The sequence below is a fragment of the Onthophagus taurus genome, chromosome 11 (genome assembly GCF_036711975.1).
Source record: "Onthophagus taurus isolate NC chromosome 11, IU_Otau_3.0, whole genome shotgun sequence".
NCBI classification, from domain to species: Eukaryota; Metazoa; Arthropoda; class Insecta; order Coleoptera; family Scarabaeidae; genus Onthophagus; species Onthophagus taurus.
In genome coordinates, this window is record NC_091976.1 from 5,144,688 (window position 1) to 5,162,446 (window position 17,759).

At 33.2% G+C, this 17,759-nt stretch overlaps 1 protein-coding gene and 1 long non-coding RNA gene across 2 annotated transcripts in view; one reads left to right on the forward strand and one right to left on the reverse strand.

The window, feature by feature from the left end:
* The window catches only part of LOC111417423 (borderless), a 27,701-nt gene extending 12,416 nt beyond the window's left edge, over positions 1-15,285 (reverse strand). Inside the window, exon 1 of the mRNA XM_023049693.2 lies at positions 15,035-15,285. Within this exon, the coding sequence (XP_022905461.2) occupies positions 15,035-15,226 (192 nt within the window). The 5' untranslated portion in view covers positions 15,227-15,285. The remainder of the gene's footprint in view (positions 1-15,034) is intronic.
* LOC139431725 (uncharacterized) lies at positions 15,221-15,906 on the forward strand. The gene is made up of 2 exons (XR_011641801.1): positions 15,221-15,513; positions 15,604-15,906. It is a non-coding gene; the product is annotated as an uncharacterized lncRNA (long non-coding RNA).
* Positions 15,907-17,759: the final 1,853 nt, after the last annotated feature.

Consider the following 17,759-nt stretch of genomic DNA (forward strand, 5'->3'; position numbering starts at 1 on the left):
CGCAAAAACTCCATTACCAAGAAATGTAATTCCAAATAAGATGCAAAGTAAGAAATTATCTTGTTATGTCTATACACTAGTTTGTTTGACGTTTCTAATCATGTAAATCTGCACAAACAGACAAGCGTTCTCGGTTTGTAGAACTTTTATGGAAAAACTTCTGGAGGTGCCCTATCGTAGAATCTTATGGATTGCAAAAAATATTAATGCTGGCACGGAGTTCAGAGAAAATAGAGGTGGAGATCGGTGGAAAAATAAAATGCTGAAGCAAAAAGAAGAGGTTATAAAGTGTATAGGAAACTTTAAAGGGGTTGAAAGCCATTACAGTAGGGTAAAGTACTTGAAGTAAAGATTGAGAGTACTTGAAGTGCATCATTGATGATATAGCTGACTACGAGAGTAATAAAGTAATACTTTATACGACCGGAAATTTAGTGGAGTTAATAATAATAATAATTTATTGAGTGTAAAATAAAGTTTACAATACGTCAAAAAAGAAAGAAAAAAAATGTAATCCTATGCAACAGGTGTTAAAAAACATTCATTTATGGTATAACGCATTTTGCGTAAGATATGTTCTGAGGGTTTCTAGGAGAGTGCCTCAGGGGAGTAAAATGGACCGCTTCTTTTTATCGTATACACGCTGTTCGTAGATATTGACTGGAACATCTTCTAACAAAGTTAAGAGGAAATAAAAAGAAAATACAAATTACATACAAAAGTATACATTTTTTAAATAACGTGTTTTTTTGCAGAAAAACAGGCAATAATATTTTTTATGACAAGAAAAATCGCAAGTGTTATACCATTTTGTAATCTTGACTAAACAGGCCATCTTTTAAAATAGCTTGCCAAGGGTGTTGTACTACTCCTTTGGTTAGAAATCGTGTATCAAACTTAATAGACATAAATTCTTTCAACCTTAACTCAATCAAACTAATACTTCTTTTGCAAAACTAACGACTTTTGTTGTTCGATTTGTGATTGCTATAGTAGCATGGTTCATTAGGAATACATTATTAAAAAAATCACTATTAAATTGCGAATGTTTCTGACCGTAGTACCTAAAGATATGAAGTACGGGAACGATTTTTAACATTTTCAAAAGTATGTCTATTACCACTTAACTAAGAGACATAGAATTTTTTTCTTATTTTTACCAGAACAGGTATGGGTTGGCCTCTTACCCGGTGCCCGCTTGACGTTGAGTTTTGGGACATTCTGTATACATCTCAACTTTTCCGAAATATAACCGGCAATTACCATTTATATGCAGATGACTCTCAAATATATCATACTTTTAGTCCCAAAAATACTTCAAGCATAATTGGCATGGTCATTGATGACCTACGTATAGTTACGGATACGGCCTTTAAGCATTGTTTAAACCTTAATCCTAGCAAATCACAAATTTTGTTGTTCGGGCCTAGTGACAAGAGAGAGGCTATTGCAAATAACCTCCATGGTAAAATCTCCATTAACAATACATGGGATTTGAGGTTAAGAGTCTGGGGTGGTGCTTGATCCTGCTCTGCGATTTGATGCTCACGTCAGCTTTCTGATTAGGAAGTCTGTGGGAGGATTCAAAGCGCTGTATCCTGCTCGCGGCTTGTTGCCGCGCGATGTAAAAAAGATGTTATGTTAAGCATTAATAATAACTTTTGCGATATACTTTATGGACCTTGCTTGACTGTAGCAACATCGAGGAGAGTTCAGTTAATTCAAACCTCATGTCTGCGATACATATATGGGGTTAGGAAGTACGATAGGATCTCACATACCTTGTCTATGGCTAACTGGTTGAACATGGCTAACAGGAGGCGACTACATACAGCTTGTTTAATACACAAACTACTCTGCAGCGGAAAGCCATCTTACTTGCATAGCAGAATTAGGCATCGTACGGACGTTCATAATGTGAACATTAGGAGGAAATCACTTCTTGTTATACCGAAACATAGGTTAACCCTATATACGCGATCATTTTCCTATACGGTTCAGCAGGTGTATAATGACATTCCATCAGCATTTAAAAAATTAAGTGTATCATCATTTCGGCGGCGTTACAGGCAGCGTTTACTTCTCACGTAATAGTTTATTATTATTATATTATATACCTTTTTACTTTTATTTTTGTACTTCTCGTGGTTCGATACGAAAACCAGGCACCGCGCCTGATATCGCACCATTTGGGCCCTTATTGTAACTTATATAGTTTACTTTTAAATAGTTTTAAATTTGAATGATTTAATTTTGAATTTGATGTAGTTTGTGGATTAGTTTATTTTGAGTAATTTAATTTGATTTATTCTGTAACACATTAAGGGTCACCAATAAAGGCATTTGTTATTATTATTATTATATTTTTATTTTCTTCAACAGCAACTGTCTAACTAACTGCGGCAGGTGATTGTAAAATTTCGTGCCCCAGTAGTCAGCGTTCTTTTGTGTCTTCGCTAACCGGTAACGTGGAATACGTAGATCGTCTTTTTGTCTGGTTGAATAGTCGTGTTGATCGGAAGTTTTTGTTAATTTGGACAGTTTCTTTCTGGTGGCTGTTATACAACTGAAAATAAATACAGAGGGTATGGTAAGTATCTTATGTTTAGTAAAATATTCTTTGCAACTTTCTATGCTTTTTAGATTGAAAAGTGCACGCACTGCTCGCTTCTACAGTAGGAAAATTCGTTCTGCAGCCGAAGACATTCCCCAGAAAAGGATACCATAGGTTGCTCGGCTGTGAAAGCTAGCAAAATATGTAAGTGTAGTAGCTTCCAAGGTACTAGTAGTTCTGATTTTCCTTATGCAGTAAATTGCCCTGTTTAACTTTTTTGCAGTGTTTTCTACGTGAATAGACCACTTGAGTTCCTCATCTATATATAACCCCAAAAATTTTATTGATTTACATTCTACCTTCTCATATCCTCTATTAAACATGATTTTTTGCGTCTTCTCCTCGTTTAATGTTAGGCCATTGTTTTGCAGCCATTGTTTAGCATTGTGCATCGATTCGCAAATGTTATTTCGAAGATCTTCTGGCGATTCTCCAGTTGTTACGATGGTGGTGTTATCCGCGTAGATGATAAATAATAAAGGCCCAAGTACTGAACCTTGTGGCACCCCTAACTGAATATCGGTCAAATTCGATTTCATACCATTAATCACTATGATTTGTTTCCTAGCTGCCAAGTAGGAATTTAGAATATCAAAGGCTACGCCCGGTATCCCGTAATAAAACAACTTATCCAAGAGCAATGTGTGATTAATCCAGTCAAATGCCTTCGACAGATCGACACCTACCAATTCTACAAATTTCTTTTCATCTATCGCTGTTAATATTTTGTTGACAGTCTCGTGTACTGCTGTGTCTACGGATCTTTCCTTACGATATCTGAATATCTGTTGATATTCAGTAAAAAAATCTCTTTACTCAAAAAACGTTGAGATTCTCTCCGCTATGATACATTCAAAAATCTTCGAAATTGCTGATAAAATAGAGGTTGGTCTGAAGTTTTCCCCCTTATCTGTATCGCCCTTTTTATAAATTGGGATGATTTTAGCCACCTTGAGTTCGCTTGAAAATACTCCTTGTTTGAGGCACGTATTAATGAGGTACACCAACTGAGTGGAAAGGCCATCTATGGTTTTCTTTAGAAAAGTCACTGGCGGTTTTTGATTTAAATCCTTTAACTACATCTTTCACCTCTGTAATGTCTGTCGGTCTTAGGAAACAAGAGTCGTCATTTCGTATTTGTAAGCCGTTCATATAGCTGTTTCCCTTATGGAGATCAACTTTGCTGCAAATATTTTGCAAATAGTCGCTGTATTCCTCGGGTGTTATGGATGAATTGGTCTCCGTTTTTTTTGGTGGAATTTATTTCCCTATTTATTATCTGCCACATTTTTGTCTGTTTGTTTTCTGCTAGCTGTATTGCAAATTCATTGTGTATCTGTTTTTCGTGCTTTATTAGCTTTCTTAATTAATTTTTGTATTTCGTGTAAATTTCATTTGCCTCCTTCGTCTTTGTTTTCTGTGCAAAAATCCCCAGGATTTCAACTTTGTTCATTTTGTTTTTAGTTTGTGTTGATAGATTTTCTGTTTTCTTTTTACGACAGATTGTAGGAATTTCTTTTTCAGGACAGTACTTGTTGAAGATGTTTATGAGGTGGGTGTAGTAGGCAGAGAACGTTGCAGCTGGTGTGTTTCCCACATTTTCAGAAAAGAAATACTGTGACATATCTGCAGCAAAATAGTAAGCATTTGAATCACTTACGTCCCGTCTTTTAATAACTTTTTTTTTCGTTTCAGCTTTATTGTTCTTGTTACACAATTTTAATAATTGGGCATGATGGGACACGTGAAGATTCAACGTTTCTCTGTCGTTTTGTTTTTCGTTCCAATTGATAATGATGTTGTCTATACATGACTTAGTCGTTGCAGTTTCTCTTGATGTCTCATGAAAGACACAACGTAAATTGTGACTTAGTAATGAATCTTGTAATAAAATCACTTCGTAGTTTTTATACACCTGTACATTAATATTGAAGTCACCTAGAATGAATACCTTCTTAATTAGCATTTCATCTTCTATATTGCGTAGTAAATCCTGAAATCTTTCGAAGAATACACTAGAATCGCCGCTTGGAGGGCGATATACAGGGTGTTAATAAACAAACTTTACACACGCTGGCAGGTGATAGTAGAGATAAAAACAAGAAAAAATCCTAATACACATAGGTCCAATACTCATTGGTTTTCGAGAGATGGAATTTTTAAATTTTCATTGTCAGCTTTAAATTTGAATGCGATATCGTGTTACCATTAACGCGATAAAACAACAGCCGCAGAAACTGCATGTTAATAAACATTTTGTGACTTATTCTTATTTAAGCTAGCTTATTTTCGCAATGGTTCAATTTACATTTGCGGAATACGCCGATATGCATTTATGTTATGGCGAAGCTCGTCGAAATTCGCGTGAAGCTAGACGAATTTACCAGCAGAGATATCCTACGAGGCATATTCCATCTCATCCAACCTTTCAAGAAGTCGACCGTAGGATCAGAGAAACAGGATGCTTTAAGCCGCCAAAATCAGACACTGGCAAACCTCGTACAGTCCGCACGCCAAACACCGAAGATAATATTTTGCAAGCTGTAGATAATAATCCCCACGTGAGTACCAGGCGAATAAGTAGAACTATCGGCGTAAATCCTGTATCTGTTTGGCAGACCCTTAAAGAACAATTACTTCATCCGTATCACTTACAGAAGATTAATCATCTACGGTTAGAGACGGACTGCCGTCCCCGTATCCAATTTTGCCAATGGCTGATACATGAATGTAATTTAAATCCAGATTTGCTTGGGAAGATTTTGTTTTACGCGTGATGGAGTTTTTAATTTCCACAATATGCATGTTTGGTCTGATGAAAATCCGCACGCAACTCATGTTAGAAACCATCAATTTGGATTTTCGATAAATGTCTGGTCCGGCATTGTGGGTGATTTTTTAATTGGACCATTTCGTTTACCGAATCGGTTAAATGGTCAAATCCTCTTGAACTTTCTGCGTGACAATTTAAACGAGTTACTGGAAGATGTGCCATTAGACGTTATTAGAAACATGTATTTTATGCATGATGGAGCCCCAGCCCACTTTTCGCTAAACGTAAGAAACTATTTAAACGAACGATTCGAAAACAGATGGATTGGTCATGGAGGACCTGTCGCGTGGCCACCAAGATCTCCTGATCTAACGGATGGAAATGGATTTTTTTGTTTGGGGACATTTAAAAGGTATTGTTTATGCCACGGAAGTTTATACAGAAGATGAACTTTGGCAGAGAATAGTAGTCGGTTGCCAGCAACTAAGAAATCAAACTGCTTTCAATCGAGTGCGTAATTCTCTTCGACAACGAGTGCAACTTTGTTTACAAGAGGAAGGACGACAGTTTGAAAATCTTCCGCGATAACGAGTGTGCTAAATGCGTTGCGTGTTGTAATTTTTTTTTGTAAAAGCCGTATCTCGGAAAATAAATGAGTATTGGACTTATGTGTATTAGGATTTTTTTCTGCATATCGGCGTATTCCGCAAATGTAAATTGAACCATTGCGAAAATAAGCTAGCTTAAATAAGAATAAGTCACAAAATGTTTATTGACATGCAGTTTCTGCGGCTGTTGTTTTATCGCGTTAATGGTAACGCGATATCGCAAATTTAAAGCTGACAATGAAAATTTAAAAATTCCATATCTCGAAAACCAATGAGTATTGGATCTATGTGTATTAGGATTTTTTTCTTGTTTTTATCTCTACTATCACCTGCCAGCGTGTGTAAGGTTTGTTTATTAACACCCTGTATACCAATAATAATGATTTCTTTTTGTGATTCATTGGCCCAACTCTATAATTGGTGAAATTGACGTGACGTAATTCTTCATCGTTTAACCAATGTTCCGTAATAATAACATATTCTACATCCGTACTATTTAAAATTACTTGAAAAAGATCAATTGTACACCCCAACCCTTGTATGTTAATGTTGAGTAGCTGCACCATAGGCTAAACACTCTGTGTGCTGGTGTCAATAAGTTTTCCGTGAATTAAAACTGATTCGCCTTCCTCGAAATTCTTTTGGGTTATATTGGATGCGTTTTCTTGTAAATTCGTTCTAAAAAAGATTCATTCGAACTCCCACTGGCTAAAAGTCCGGTTGTGTAGCTTGGTTACGGAATTCTGTCGGAATAGATTGTTTAAATGATACATATTCATCGGGTCTTCTAGAGCAAAGCTTTTCACATTTTGCATTTTCAACTTTTTTTTTTACGTATCTAACCAGTACGTCTTCTGTGGTAGTATGTTGTACTATATATAGTATAGTATTTTGGCTCAGTGAACGAATTCATATTTATTTTAAATTTCCATTTTTGTTTTTGCCATAATTCTTACCTAGTAGCCGGAAAAAAAAGAATCCTTAATCCGGACTTCATGTGTCAGATTGACACAACGTAAAGTGACACTTTACTAGGTCCCAATTTTGACTTTGCAAGCAGATGTTATTGTAACAGGTTGTCGTAACAGGTTTTTGCAATAAAAATTTCATTCTAAACAATTCATTTAGTGAAACGTTTAGAAAAATACGTGTAATATTTTTGATTTGGTGATACACTCGAATTTATTATTCTACATTTACCAAATGGATGAATCGTGGTTTGATCAGTTTGGTAGTGATGACACTAACACCGAGGATGATGACGACTATATTCCAAGTGAAAATGAAGTTGAAGATGAAGCAAGAGATGAATATGATACCGACGATTCTGATGTTGACTTCATTGAACAAGAAACAAGAGAGGCGGCTGTTATAGATTCAGATGTATTGTTTTTATCAAAAGATAAAACAATACAATATTTTAGACAATCAATGCCAATTGCTCGTTCTAATAGTTCTACCTCCTTTGCTTCTAAACAAGGTGCGTATATAACGTATTTCTCGTGTCCTGAAACTATTCGATGAATTGTTTGTGGTATAGGTCCAACACCGTTTGCTACCGCTCGTATATCAGGCACATTGTTCTTATTATTTATTGAACCATTTGAAAATACGGTCGTTGAAATGACGAATTTGTATGGCGTTCGTCGCTATAGAGAAAAATGGTTAGCTGTCGATGTAACCACAATGCGTGCTTACTATGGATTGCTTTTATTAGCTGGTGTTTATCGTTCTAAGGGTGAATGTATTGAAGAATTGTGGAATGATAAACATGGCCACCCAATTTTCGCTGCAACCATGGCAATTAGCCGATTCAACGACATCAACCGTTGTCTACGATTCGACGAGAAAGAGCAAAGAGAAAACCAAAAAGATAAACTGCTCCTATTCGCTTTATTTTTGATAATTGGGTTCAACGGTTGAAACAGACGTATATTCCGGGAGATTTTGTTACTGTCGATGAGCAATTGCTTCCGTTTCGTGGCCATGTACCATCCAAGCAGTACATCTCATCTTGATGTACTGCTTGAATATCTCGTCATCTGGCGGACGATAGTTACTAAATCATTTGAGATAGAAAAAATGTTTTATACAAAAGTTGTTTGACTCACCACATTCTATAACGTAAAATTATTTTCATTTATACAGGGTGTTGCATTTAGGCATAACGACAAGTATGTACATTTGTTTATATTGAACTCCTGTATATTTTATCATATTAATTATGAATACAACTAAATTTGCTAATACAACCGTATATGTTGCAAACTCACTGTTCCTGAAATATTCAATTGTTTTTCCGAAATATGCTCGTTGTAGGTTCTATTTAAGAACGATGTAAAAATGACGTTTCTGCCCATTTTGCTTTTAAACTATGTCAGATAATAGTCATAACCAGTAGGTAGTTGATAGTATCCAAAGATATTAGATACACCATACAGCGTGTTCATAAAGCTTTTCCATAAGGTTTTTAAATGGAACTGTCATATGGAATATGTCATATGTCTAACTTTAGTAGTTTTCGTGATATTAACAATTAAAAAATATTTATAATGAAATATGCCATTCTGTCTATATTGGTCAATTTTTTTGTTCTTTCTTTTTGTCTGTCTCTCATTTGTAAATCAGTACTTTAATTAGTACTGATTGAACTTTAATTAAACAGTACATTCATTTAACTTTAATTAATACTATTAGCATTTATTAAAAAATAAATCCCTTTTTTATGCAGTAAGCTATTTAAAGCAAATGCAAAAACAAAGTATAAACATTTACTAAACATTCCACAACAAGTAGTTATTACTTTAATTAATAGACGAGCCGACTTAAAACATGAACATAAATAATGAGTTACTAAAATATTAATTAAGAAATATGAATATTTGAATTTTAAAATGTGATAAAAAATGCAGTGTAAAATTAAATGGCAGAACAATTGCATATTCCATTACTAACACTTTTTTAAATCTCATAATTTTATGATATTTGTCAAGTAATCGTATTAAAATTAGATTTTAGAGAAAATTTTTCCCTATTTTCGCACGTATCTCGCTAATTTTATTTATAAAAAAAAAGAACAAGGGACCAACTCAGGCAACATCGAAATAAAGCCTGTTCTACCGCTATTCATTTCCTCGTTCCTTAAGGAGCACTCGTTGATATGATATTGATCCTTAGCTTTAGTACCATTTCATAATCACTACCTGCAGAAAATTGATTTATGACTGAGACATCCGTTACTGTTTGTCTGTGTTTCGATATTACAAAATCTATGTTGTTTTTGTCTCCACCATTTGGAACTCTCCACGTTCATTTTCCCTTGTTTTTCTACAGCGCACAGTGTTAGCAAGTTGGAAATTACCGGCCAAAGTTAACACTTACTTTCAATATCAATTTCCAAAAACATTTAATTAATATTGAGAAACGATTGTAAACATATTAAAAGTTGTACCCTTATGAAATTTCACTATAATTTTATACTGTATGTGTTGCTTATGCAACACTGTAAGAGCTTCTTGAATGCTGGATTTATTTATCTTTTTCTCAACACTGTTCATGAACAGATTTTATTTGCAATGTTAAATTTTAATTTAAGCTACAAAAAAAGTCCCACAAGAGCCCAGGTTGAAATTTGTTTTTTTATGTAGTTTCAAGCCTATACTTTCCGTTCCCAAAAAAATAAATTGCGCATATTTGCGCATTTTCAATAAAATGGCTAATATACAGGATAGTGTCTACGGATATTTGACAGTGAATACTGAAAGTTAGTTTTGAAACTATCAATCGTTTACAATTTTTCAGAATAACTATTTTTTATGAATTAATATTAGTACTAACTCTATTATTAGATCTAGAACTAGAAGCTTTCGAGCTTAACCGTGCGTCTTTAAAAAAGAGTCACGATTCAGGTATCATGTTTTAACCTTCTTCTCAAACAAGTCCGAAGTATTTTTTTAGATAAAAAATACCTATTCAACAGACAGTAATAAAAAAAAATCAATGACGCGTTAAAATGCCAAACCAGATGCCTATTTCACAAAAATTATTATCAAGAAATGAATACTACTGCATTTAAAAATCTTACAAACGACACAATTCTATTGTGTACAGGGTGGTGCAAATTCCATGTCCGAATAGGCTAACTCGGAAACTATAAGAGTTAGAAAAAAAATAGCTTACATGTCATGATCTCGTTTTTCGAGAAACTGCTAATGCCGAAAACCTCATAGCGCTATCGTCTTTTGTTTTTCCCCTAGAGGCTAAAATTGAAAATATCGTAAAACCAATAAGTGCAATTATCTTGGTTATTATTATAGGTGGAGTATTATAACTACGACATTATATGGATACTTTTTTACAGAGAATAATACATGAAGTTTTTTCGGACACTCAATTTAAATGAATTACCACCTATATTTTATAAGAAATTATTTAAAAAGTACACGACGAGCTCGAGAATCAAATTGACGTTTCTGCCGTTTCCCTCACTACAGCAACCAAACAAAAAAAATCAAGTAGTGATTCATCAAGAGTTCATCAGGAGGTGTTATCAAAATCGTCACTAACATGTGGTGATTTACAGTTACAACAGTGTACATCAAGTATAAGCTTCTCTAACCTTAATAATTGTACGCTTAATATTTATTCTAATAAATAATTAATTGTTTATTTGGTTGCTATAAAGAAATGACGTACTTTTCTTTACGATTTGTAATAAGGAAATATAGGCCATTTCCAGTGAGTGTCCGAAAAATATATTTGTTTCAAATATCAGAAATATGTTTTTTCAATTTTTAGTAATAGAACCGTAATTTACAGGAAACTGTAAATTTAATTTCTTCGACGACACTAAAAGAAAACTTGCTTAGTAACAGTATTTTTTAACTGCTATTTTTTCGAAGACAACTACATGAAAAATACTCAGAAGTTACGTAGAATCCATAAATGCAACAAAAAAATGGGGGTTCTTATTTTAAAATGTCAACATATGGTATCTCAATTTTGGGACACCTGTACATTTCAATTTTATCTCAAAAAATGCTCATTAAAAAATATAACATAGATATTCAAGAATTTTTTCTGGCAGAATATCCCTCAAATTTCTATCGAATTGATTTCATACTTTATGTACACAGTGTATACAGGTGTCTCACGTAACTGGGTCGTTAAAATTTTTTTAGGGTCCACTATTTGTATAGTTTTGAAATTTTGGTAGCATGGGTTGTTCATTCGGAACTTTCGATCTAAAATATTTTCAAGATGACTGCCACTTCTGGTCTACCGGAAGTAGACCATAACCTCGTTATTTTAAATGGAATGCTACAGTTTTTATTACACCATTTAATTGTCTTTAATTGTTTTCTAATAGTCAACATATTTTTTTATGTACAATTGAAAAGTGTAATATAAATTGTAACATTCCATTTAATATAACGAAGTTATGGTCTACTTCCGAAAGACCGGAAGTGGCAGCCATTTTGAAAATGTTTTAGATCGAAAGTTCCGAATGAACAACCTATGATATCAAAATTTCAAACCTCTATGAATACTGGAACCTTAAAAAGTGTTAACGAACCAGTTACGTGAGACACGCTGTATATATTATAGTATACAGGGTGTCTCACGTAACTGGTTTGTTAGAAGAGAGAGTTTTTAGGTTCCAGTATTCGTAGAGGTTTGAAATTTTGGTAGCATGGGTTGTTCATTCTAAACTTTCAATCTAAAATATTTTCAAGATGGCCACCACTTCCGGTCTACTGGAAGTAGACCACAACTTCGTTATTTTAAATGGAATACTATAGTTTTTATTACACCTTTCAATTATACATAAAAAAATATGTTGACTTTGATAAAAGTTGTTGGTACCTAGCATTTTTTGTTTTCGAGTTATTTTGATTTTAAGCTTTTTTGGTAAATTTCACCATGCTCTTTAAAAGCCCATATCTCAGTTAACGTTCATTAAAAAAACCTCTAAATTGGCACAATTATTCTTCAGATGTTGTCAAATAGATTGTCATTTCTTGTATCAAAGTATCTTATACAGGGTGGTCAAAAATTGAATTACCGTTTCTCCATATTCAACGGCTAGAAAGTCGAAAATTTTAAATGGAATGCCCCGTATTTTTTTACCCTATCAGAAAGGGAATTTAATTCTCTACAAATTATCTATAAACATTCCTATACCTATTTATTGTAGTTTCCCTGATATTGGGAAATTAATCAAAGCATGCACGGAATGCGGGAAAACGTTTGATTTTTTTTATTAGAAGGCCATGAAATTTTGACAGTTTTTGGTCCATATTTGTGTTATTGTTGTTGTTACTTACTTTTGATCATGAGTGAAAGTCACTGTATATCATGGCAAATTATTCCAACGCCGATATTTTAAATTTGTTTTATATTCATGGCGAATGTAGTAAATTTTTGGATAGGACGTGTCGAACATTTAATGAGAGATATCCAAACCTAACGCCTATCACAAAAAAAAAATTTCGAAAAATTGAAAAGGGTTTTCTTAGTTCTACAAACATCGAAACAACAAGAAACCGTAAATTCCCTATCACCAGTGATAAAGATAATGAAATAAATGTCTTATCATATTTTATTGCTTACCCAAATTCTTCAGTAAGAGGTGCCTCGGTCGATTTAGGTAAGTAATATCTGCTAAGAAAACTTCCTTAATAAATAAAGTGAAATCTCTAGGAATATCTCGCCCATCATTGCATCGAATATTACGCCGATACAAAATGCATACAATATTTTACCGGGCCTTTTACCGGAAGATTACATAAAACGACAGCAATTTTGCGAATTTATGTTAGTTAAAATTCAAGAAAATCCTTTATTTTTATTGCGACTTATTTGGACGGATGAATCAAAATTTTCGAGGGAGGGTAATGTTAATAGACAAAATTAAAAGAAAGTTTGCCTCTTAACACATTTGTAAATTGTTGGTATCAACTGGATGGCGCTCCAGCACACTCTTCAGGGCAAATTTACCAACAATTAAACAATTTGTTTGATGACCGGTGGATTGGAAGAAATGGACCATGGCAATGGCCTCCACGATCTCCAGATTTAACACCATTGGATTTATATTTGTGGGGTCACTTAAAAAATCAAGTGTACAATTCACCGATCAACACACGACAAGAGTTGCGTGATAGAGTGATGCGTGCACTACGTACTATTGATGGCGATCAACTTCTACGGGCGACAACCGTAGAAGTCGAAAGAAGAGTTGAAAAATGTTTAATGGTGAATGGTCAGCATATCGAACAGTTTTAATTTTTTTATAATTTTAAGTTTTTGTTTTTTTATATGTTATTCATTCTAATTTCTGTTATTAAATTGTTGTTTTTCATTGTTTCATTTATTCGTTTTTCTGTTGGTTATTTTTGGTAAATAAAAGCGAGCAAGCTAAAGGTTATTCAACCATAGTTAATTGTAGAAATAATACCAATAATAATTTAAATAAATTAAACGATGAACTGTCAAAATGTCTTGGCCTGCTAACAAAAACACAAACGAGCTTTGGGATTCTATGTTTGATTTTGATTAATTTTCCAATATCAGGGAAACTACAATAAATAGGTATAGGAATGTTTATAGATAATTTGTAGAGAATTAAATTCCATTTCTGATAGGGTAAAGAAATATGGGGTGTTTCATTTAAAATTTTCGACTTTCTCGCAATTGAATATTGAGAAACGATAATTCAATTTTTGTCCAGCCTGTATAAGATTCTCTGATACAACAAATGACAATCTATTTGGCAGCATCTGTAGAGTAGTCGTGCCAATGCAGAGCTTTTTTGAATGATCGTTAGCTAAGATATGGGCTTTTAAAGACCATGGTGAAATTTGTCAAAAAACACTTAAAATCAAAATAACTGGAAAACAAAAAACGCTAGGTACCAACAACTTTTATCAAAGTCAACATATTTTTTTACGTATAATTGAAAGGTGTAATAAAAACTATAGCATTCCATTTAAAATAATGATGTTGTGGTCTACTTCCGGTAGACCGGAAGGGGTGGCCATCTTGAAAATATTTTAGATCGAAAGTTTAGAATGAACAACCTATGCTACCAAAATTTCAAACCACTACGAATAGTGGAACCTTAAAAAGTTCTAATGAACCAGTTACGTGAGACACCCTGTATAAGTATATATTACTTATTGTTAGGGTACATGAAATAAATGTAGCATGTTTTCGGAGTTACATTATCTTAAACATCCAACCCAACCCACAACAAAACCTTTGTTTCGCTTTTATTTCCAAATATTCGTTTCAAAATCCTAAATTTTGTTTTAAGCACTAGATTAAATAAATTCTAGCTAACCATTAAGGAGATATTATAATGGTATTAAACATTTTCAACTTCATTTAATTGTAATTAGATTTTTGGCTATATTTGGCTACATGGATATATTAATGAAAACTATTTATTTAAGCCTTAACTAAGCCTTAGTCTTTGCTGAAGAATGAAATGAAAAATCATCAATGATTCTTGAGTTATAACTGAAAAACTAAGCAAACAAACATCAAGATAAGGAAAGAAATATAAAAGGTCATAAAAAAAAAGTTTGGGCTGAGAACGCCAAACCCTTTGGAGGTTTTACTACACTGGCCCAGTATTTTCATCCTAACTTGAAATTTCTCACCCCCAGACAATGACCCCGAAAATGTTCCACAGTGTAATTGCTGTTAACATTTATACGAATACTTTTTCGATTTTTAATGTTGTAATACAATTTTAGATGGTATAAAATGATTTTAAATTTTATTTACGTTCTTCAACGATTGTAAGACGACTTTAGACCCAACCAAATCACAATGCATTCGACCACTGTCTACACCGTTTAATTCTAATTCCGCGACGGAGCTAAAACGAAAATTGCTCCAGTGACCTTTTTCATGACAATTAGAACGGTGCGTGCGACACCCACAAAAAATGACAAAAATATGAACCGAAAATTATTCATAAAAAATAAAATATTCGTTATCTCATTTTTTGTCACTTCTTGTTTTTCTTACCTCTTTGTTCCAATTTAAAATGTACGGTATTGGAATGTCTTGGGGAAATTCGAGATCGCAATCGAAAAGTGCGTATTCTCCTACGGCGGCCGTAAGGTAAACGGGTTTCTTTTCCTCTTCATCAAAATAGGCGTCGGCCTTCCTCTGCCAGAAGCAAATCAGCACAACAAACACTGCCACCGACCGGTACATAGTTAAACGTTAAAATCCATGCAGAACTCGAGTGTCGTTTTGGATGCTGTTACGATGGTGCCCTACCAAAAACGTTTTTCAAATAGCCTTTGGAAGGGAGGGAGCTAACAAAAGTCTCATACACACGTCTAAAGTGAATGAATAAAAAGAATTTCATATTAATTAGATTATATGATTCATATTAGATATTTGTAGTTTTATAAAGCGACTTTACTTAATTAAATATTTTCGGTATTTAGGTGCGTAAGTGACTTAAGAGGTTATCATTAAAGGTTAAAGATCAAAAAGTAAGTTCGAATGCGGTTAAATAAATTGATTAAGGATAATTTAAATGTAAGTGATGATGTTGACACGATTTTCTTTTTTAAATACTATAGAAATGAAGATGTTTACTAAAAAAAATGTATGATACGAAGGCGGAAAACGTAAATTACAGTCTGCGGGACTTAACTTACCAATTACGCTTATTACCGACCATCTAGTTTTATTACCCGCCCACCGTCGCCGAAGAAGTTGGTCAGATTTCTAACTCTATCAACATAAATTCTTTTTATAAAAGAAACTACATTAATACATTAAGAAATAATTAACCCTATATAAACTTGTTGTACTTTAGAAATAATTACAATAAAAATTTAAGAATAATTTTGCATAATATTAATATAATTGATTGCGAATGATTGTATTTTTTCATTTAACTATTAACCATCGTGTTGGGAGCATTTTCATCCGGTTAAAACCTTTTCGTCTAAATGAACTACGTGAATGGGCTATTATTCGATTTAATTATTTGAATTCTACCTGCTATTGTAATGAGGGCAACAATAAAACGTATTGTAGAGTTGTATTTTATTTATAAAAGCTGGCGTAACACATTTTATATGTTATAATGGAAAGTTAGTTTCAAGTGGAGGAAATCCACCTATGCGAAGTTAGTAGATATAATTCGATAAGATTATTTGATAATATGTAATAACCGATTTTGTTAATAATAATAATATATATATTTATTGCCCAACAAAGTACCAATTACAGGACAATATTACACAATAATCAATTAAACACTAAGCGAAAACATTGCAATTGTCTTTCAGGTTTACAAGTCTGAACATTCTTTATAGCGGAGCGCTAGTCTGCACGTTAGTTCTACTATTCTTCAAATAGAAGACACAGCTGTATCGGATAGCGTGGCTGGGTACACTGAAGTTAATACAAGAGTCAGTGCCACGAATAGGATAAGCTCCATCCATGCGAAAGGAAAGGTATTTTAAAAAGCTTTTTTGAATTCTCCCCTATATAAGACGATGCGAGATATAATGCGGCGACCATACAACAGAACCATATTCTAGTTTCGGTAGAACAAGCGCCCGAAAAAGCGATGTGTATACAGCAGAATCCATGAATAAACGTGAAGTACGGAGCATAAAGCCAAGCATCCTCGCAGCACAGGAAGCGACATCCTTTACGTGCGGTAAAAACGATAGTCTGCTATCAAAAGTTGGCTAGTTAAGAACATCCAAGTAACATTTTTAAGAAAACTGAGTTATGTCACTTTTTGAACTTCTCTGTCATTACATTAGTTAATGCAAAGGTAATGGAAATACTATTGAGCACTCTTATTAACAAAGTTGTATTTGTGACATTTTTGCACTGTCCTAGAAATATAAAATGATTAGTGCAAATGTGAACTAAGTTACTGGAATGCTACTTGGATCCCCTCACTGTGGACTTTAACCTACATTAGTGCAGAAATAATCCATGTCGATTTATTTTTTTTATTTTTCATTCCTCTTTTGGTACGTCGTCACCACGCCATATTGTCTGATTTATTGATAAAAAATTAAAAAATGTTGAAATTAATATTTACACGCAATTAATTTATAATTTTTTAATGAGGGATTTAAATGATTAATAATGACAAAATACATACAGAAGTAAAAAGCTTTGAAAATGAAAAATGTCTAAATTAAGTGTAGGTATTGCAAATAGTTTGTCAATCAAACACTGAAATTTTAATGGCATTTACATTTTTCATTTTCAAACTTTTTATGAGTGTACGTGTTTCGTCATTAATCAATCATTTAAATCTCATAATAGAAAATTACAAATTAATTACATAAAATAAAACCGTTAACTTTATATTGGCGCCAAAACAATAACTCGTATCTCAACATCTTCAAAAGCACAGCGTGTTATTGCTGTGCTTTTGAAGATTTTGAGTAAGTCCTTAGGAGTGAGTAGGGGTGTTGTGCTGCCCGTTAATAAAATAGGTATGTAGTTTTATTTTTTATATTATATTATCTGATAATGATTTAACAGAACATAAATAACTGCTTTTCTTTTGAATATTAAGCAGTGAATTCAAAATTCATTCAATTAACTTCTTATTATGTACTTTTAAACTTGTAATTACTTACGTGTTATTGATTTCAATTTTAAATTTGTTTTACGTGGTATTGTTACTTTGTTTTTATTCTAAATATTATTATAGATAACGCAATAATGGATAATTCAAGATCAAAAAGGATTTTAC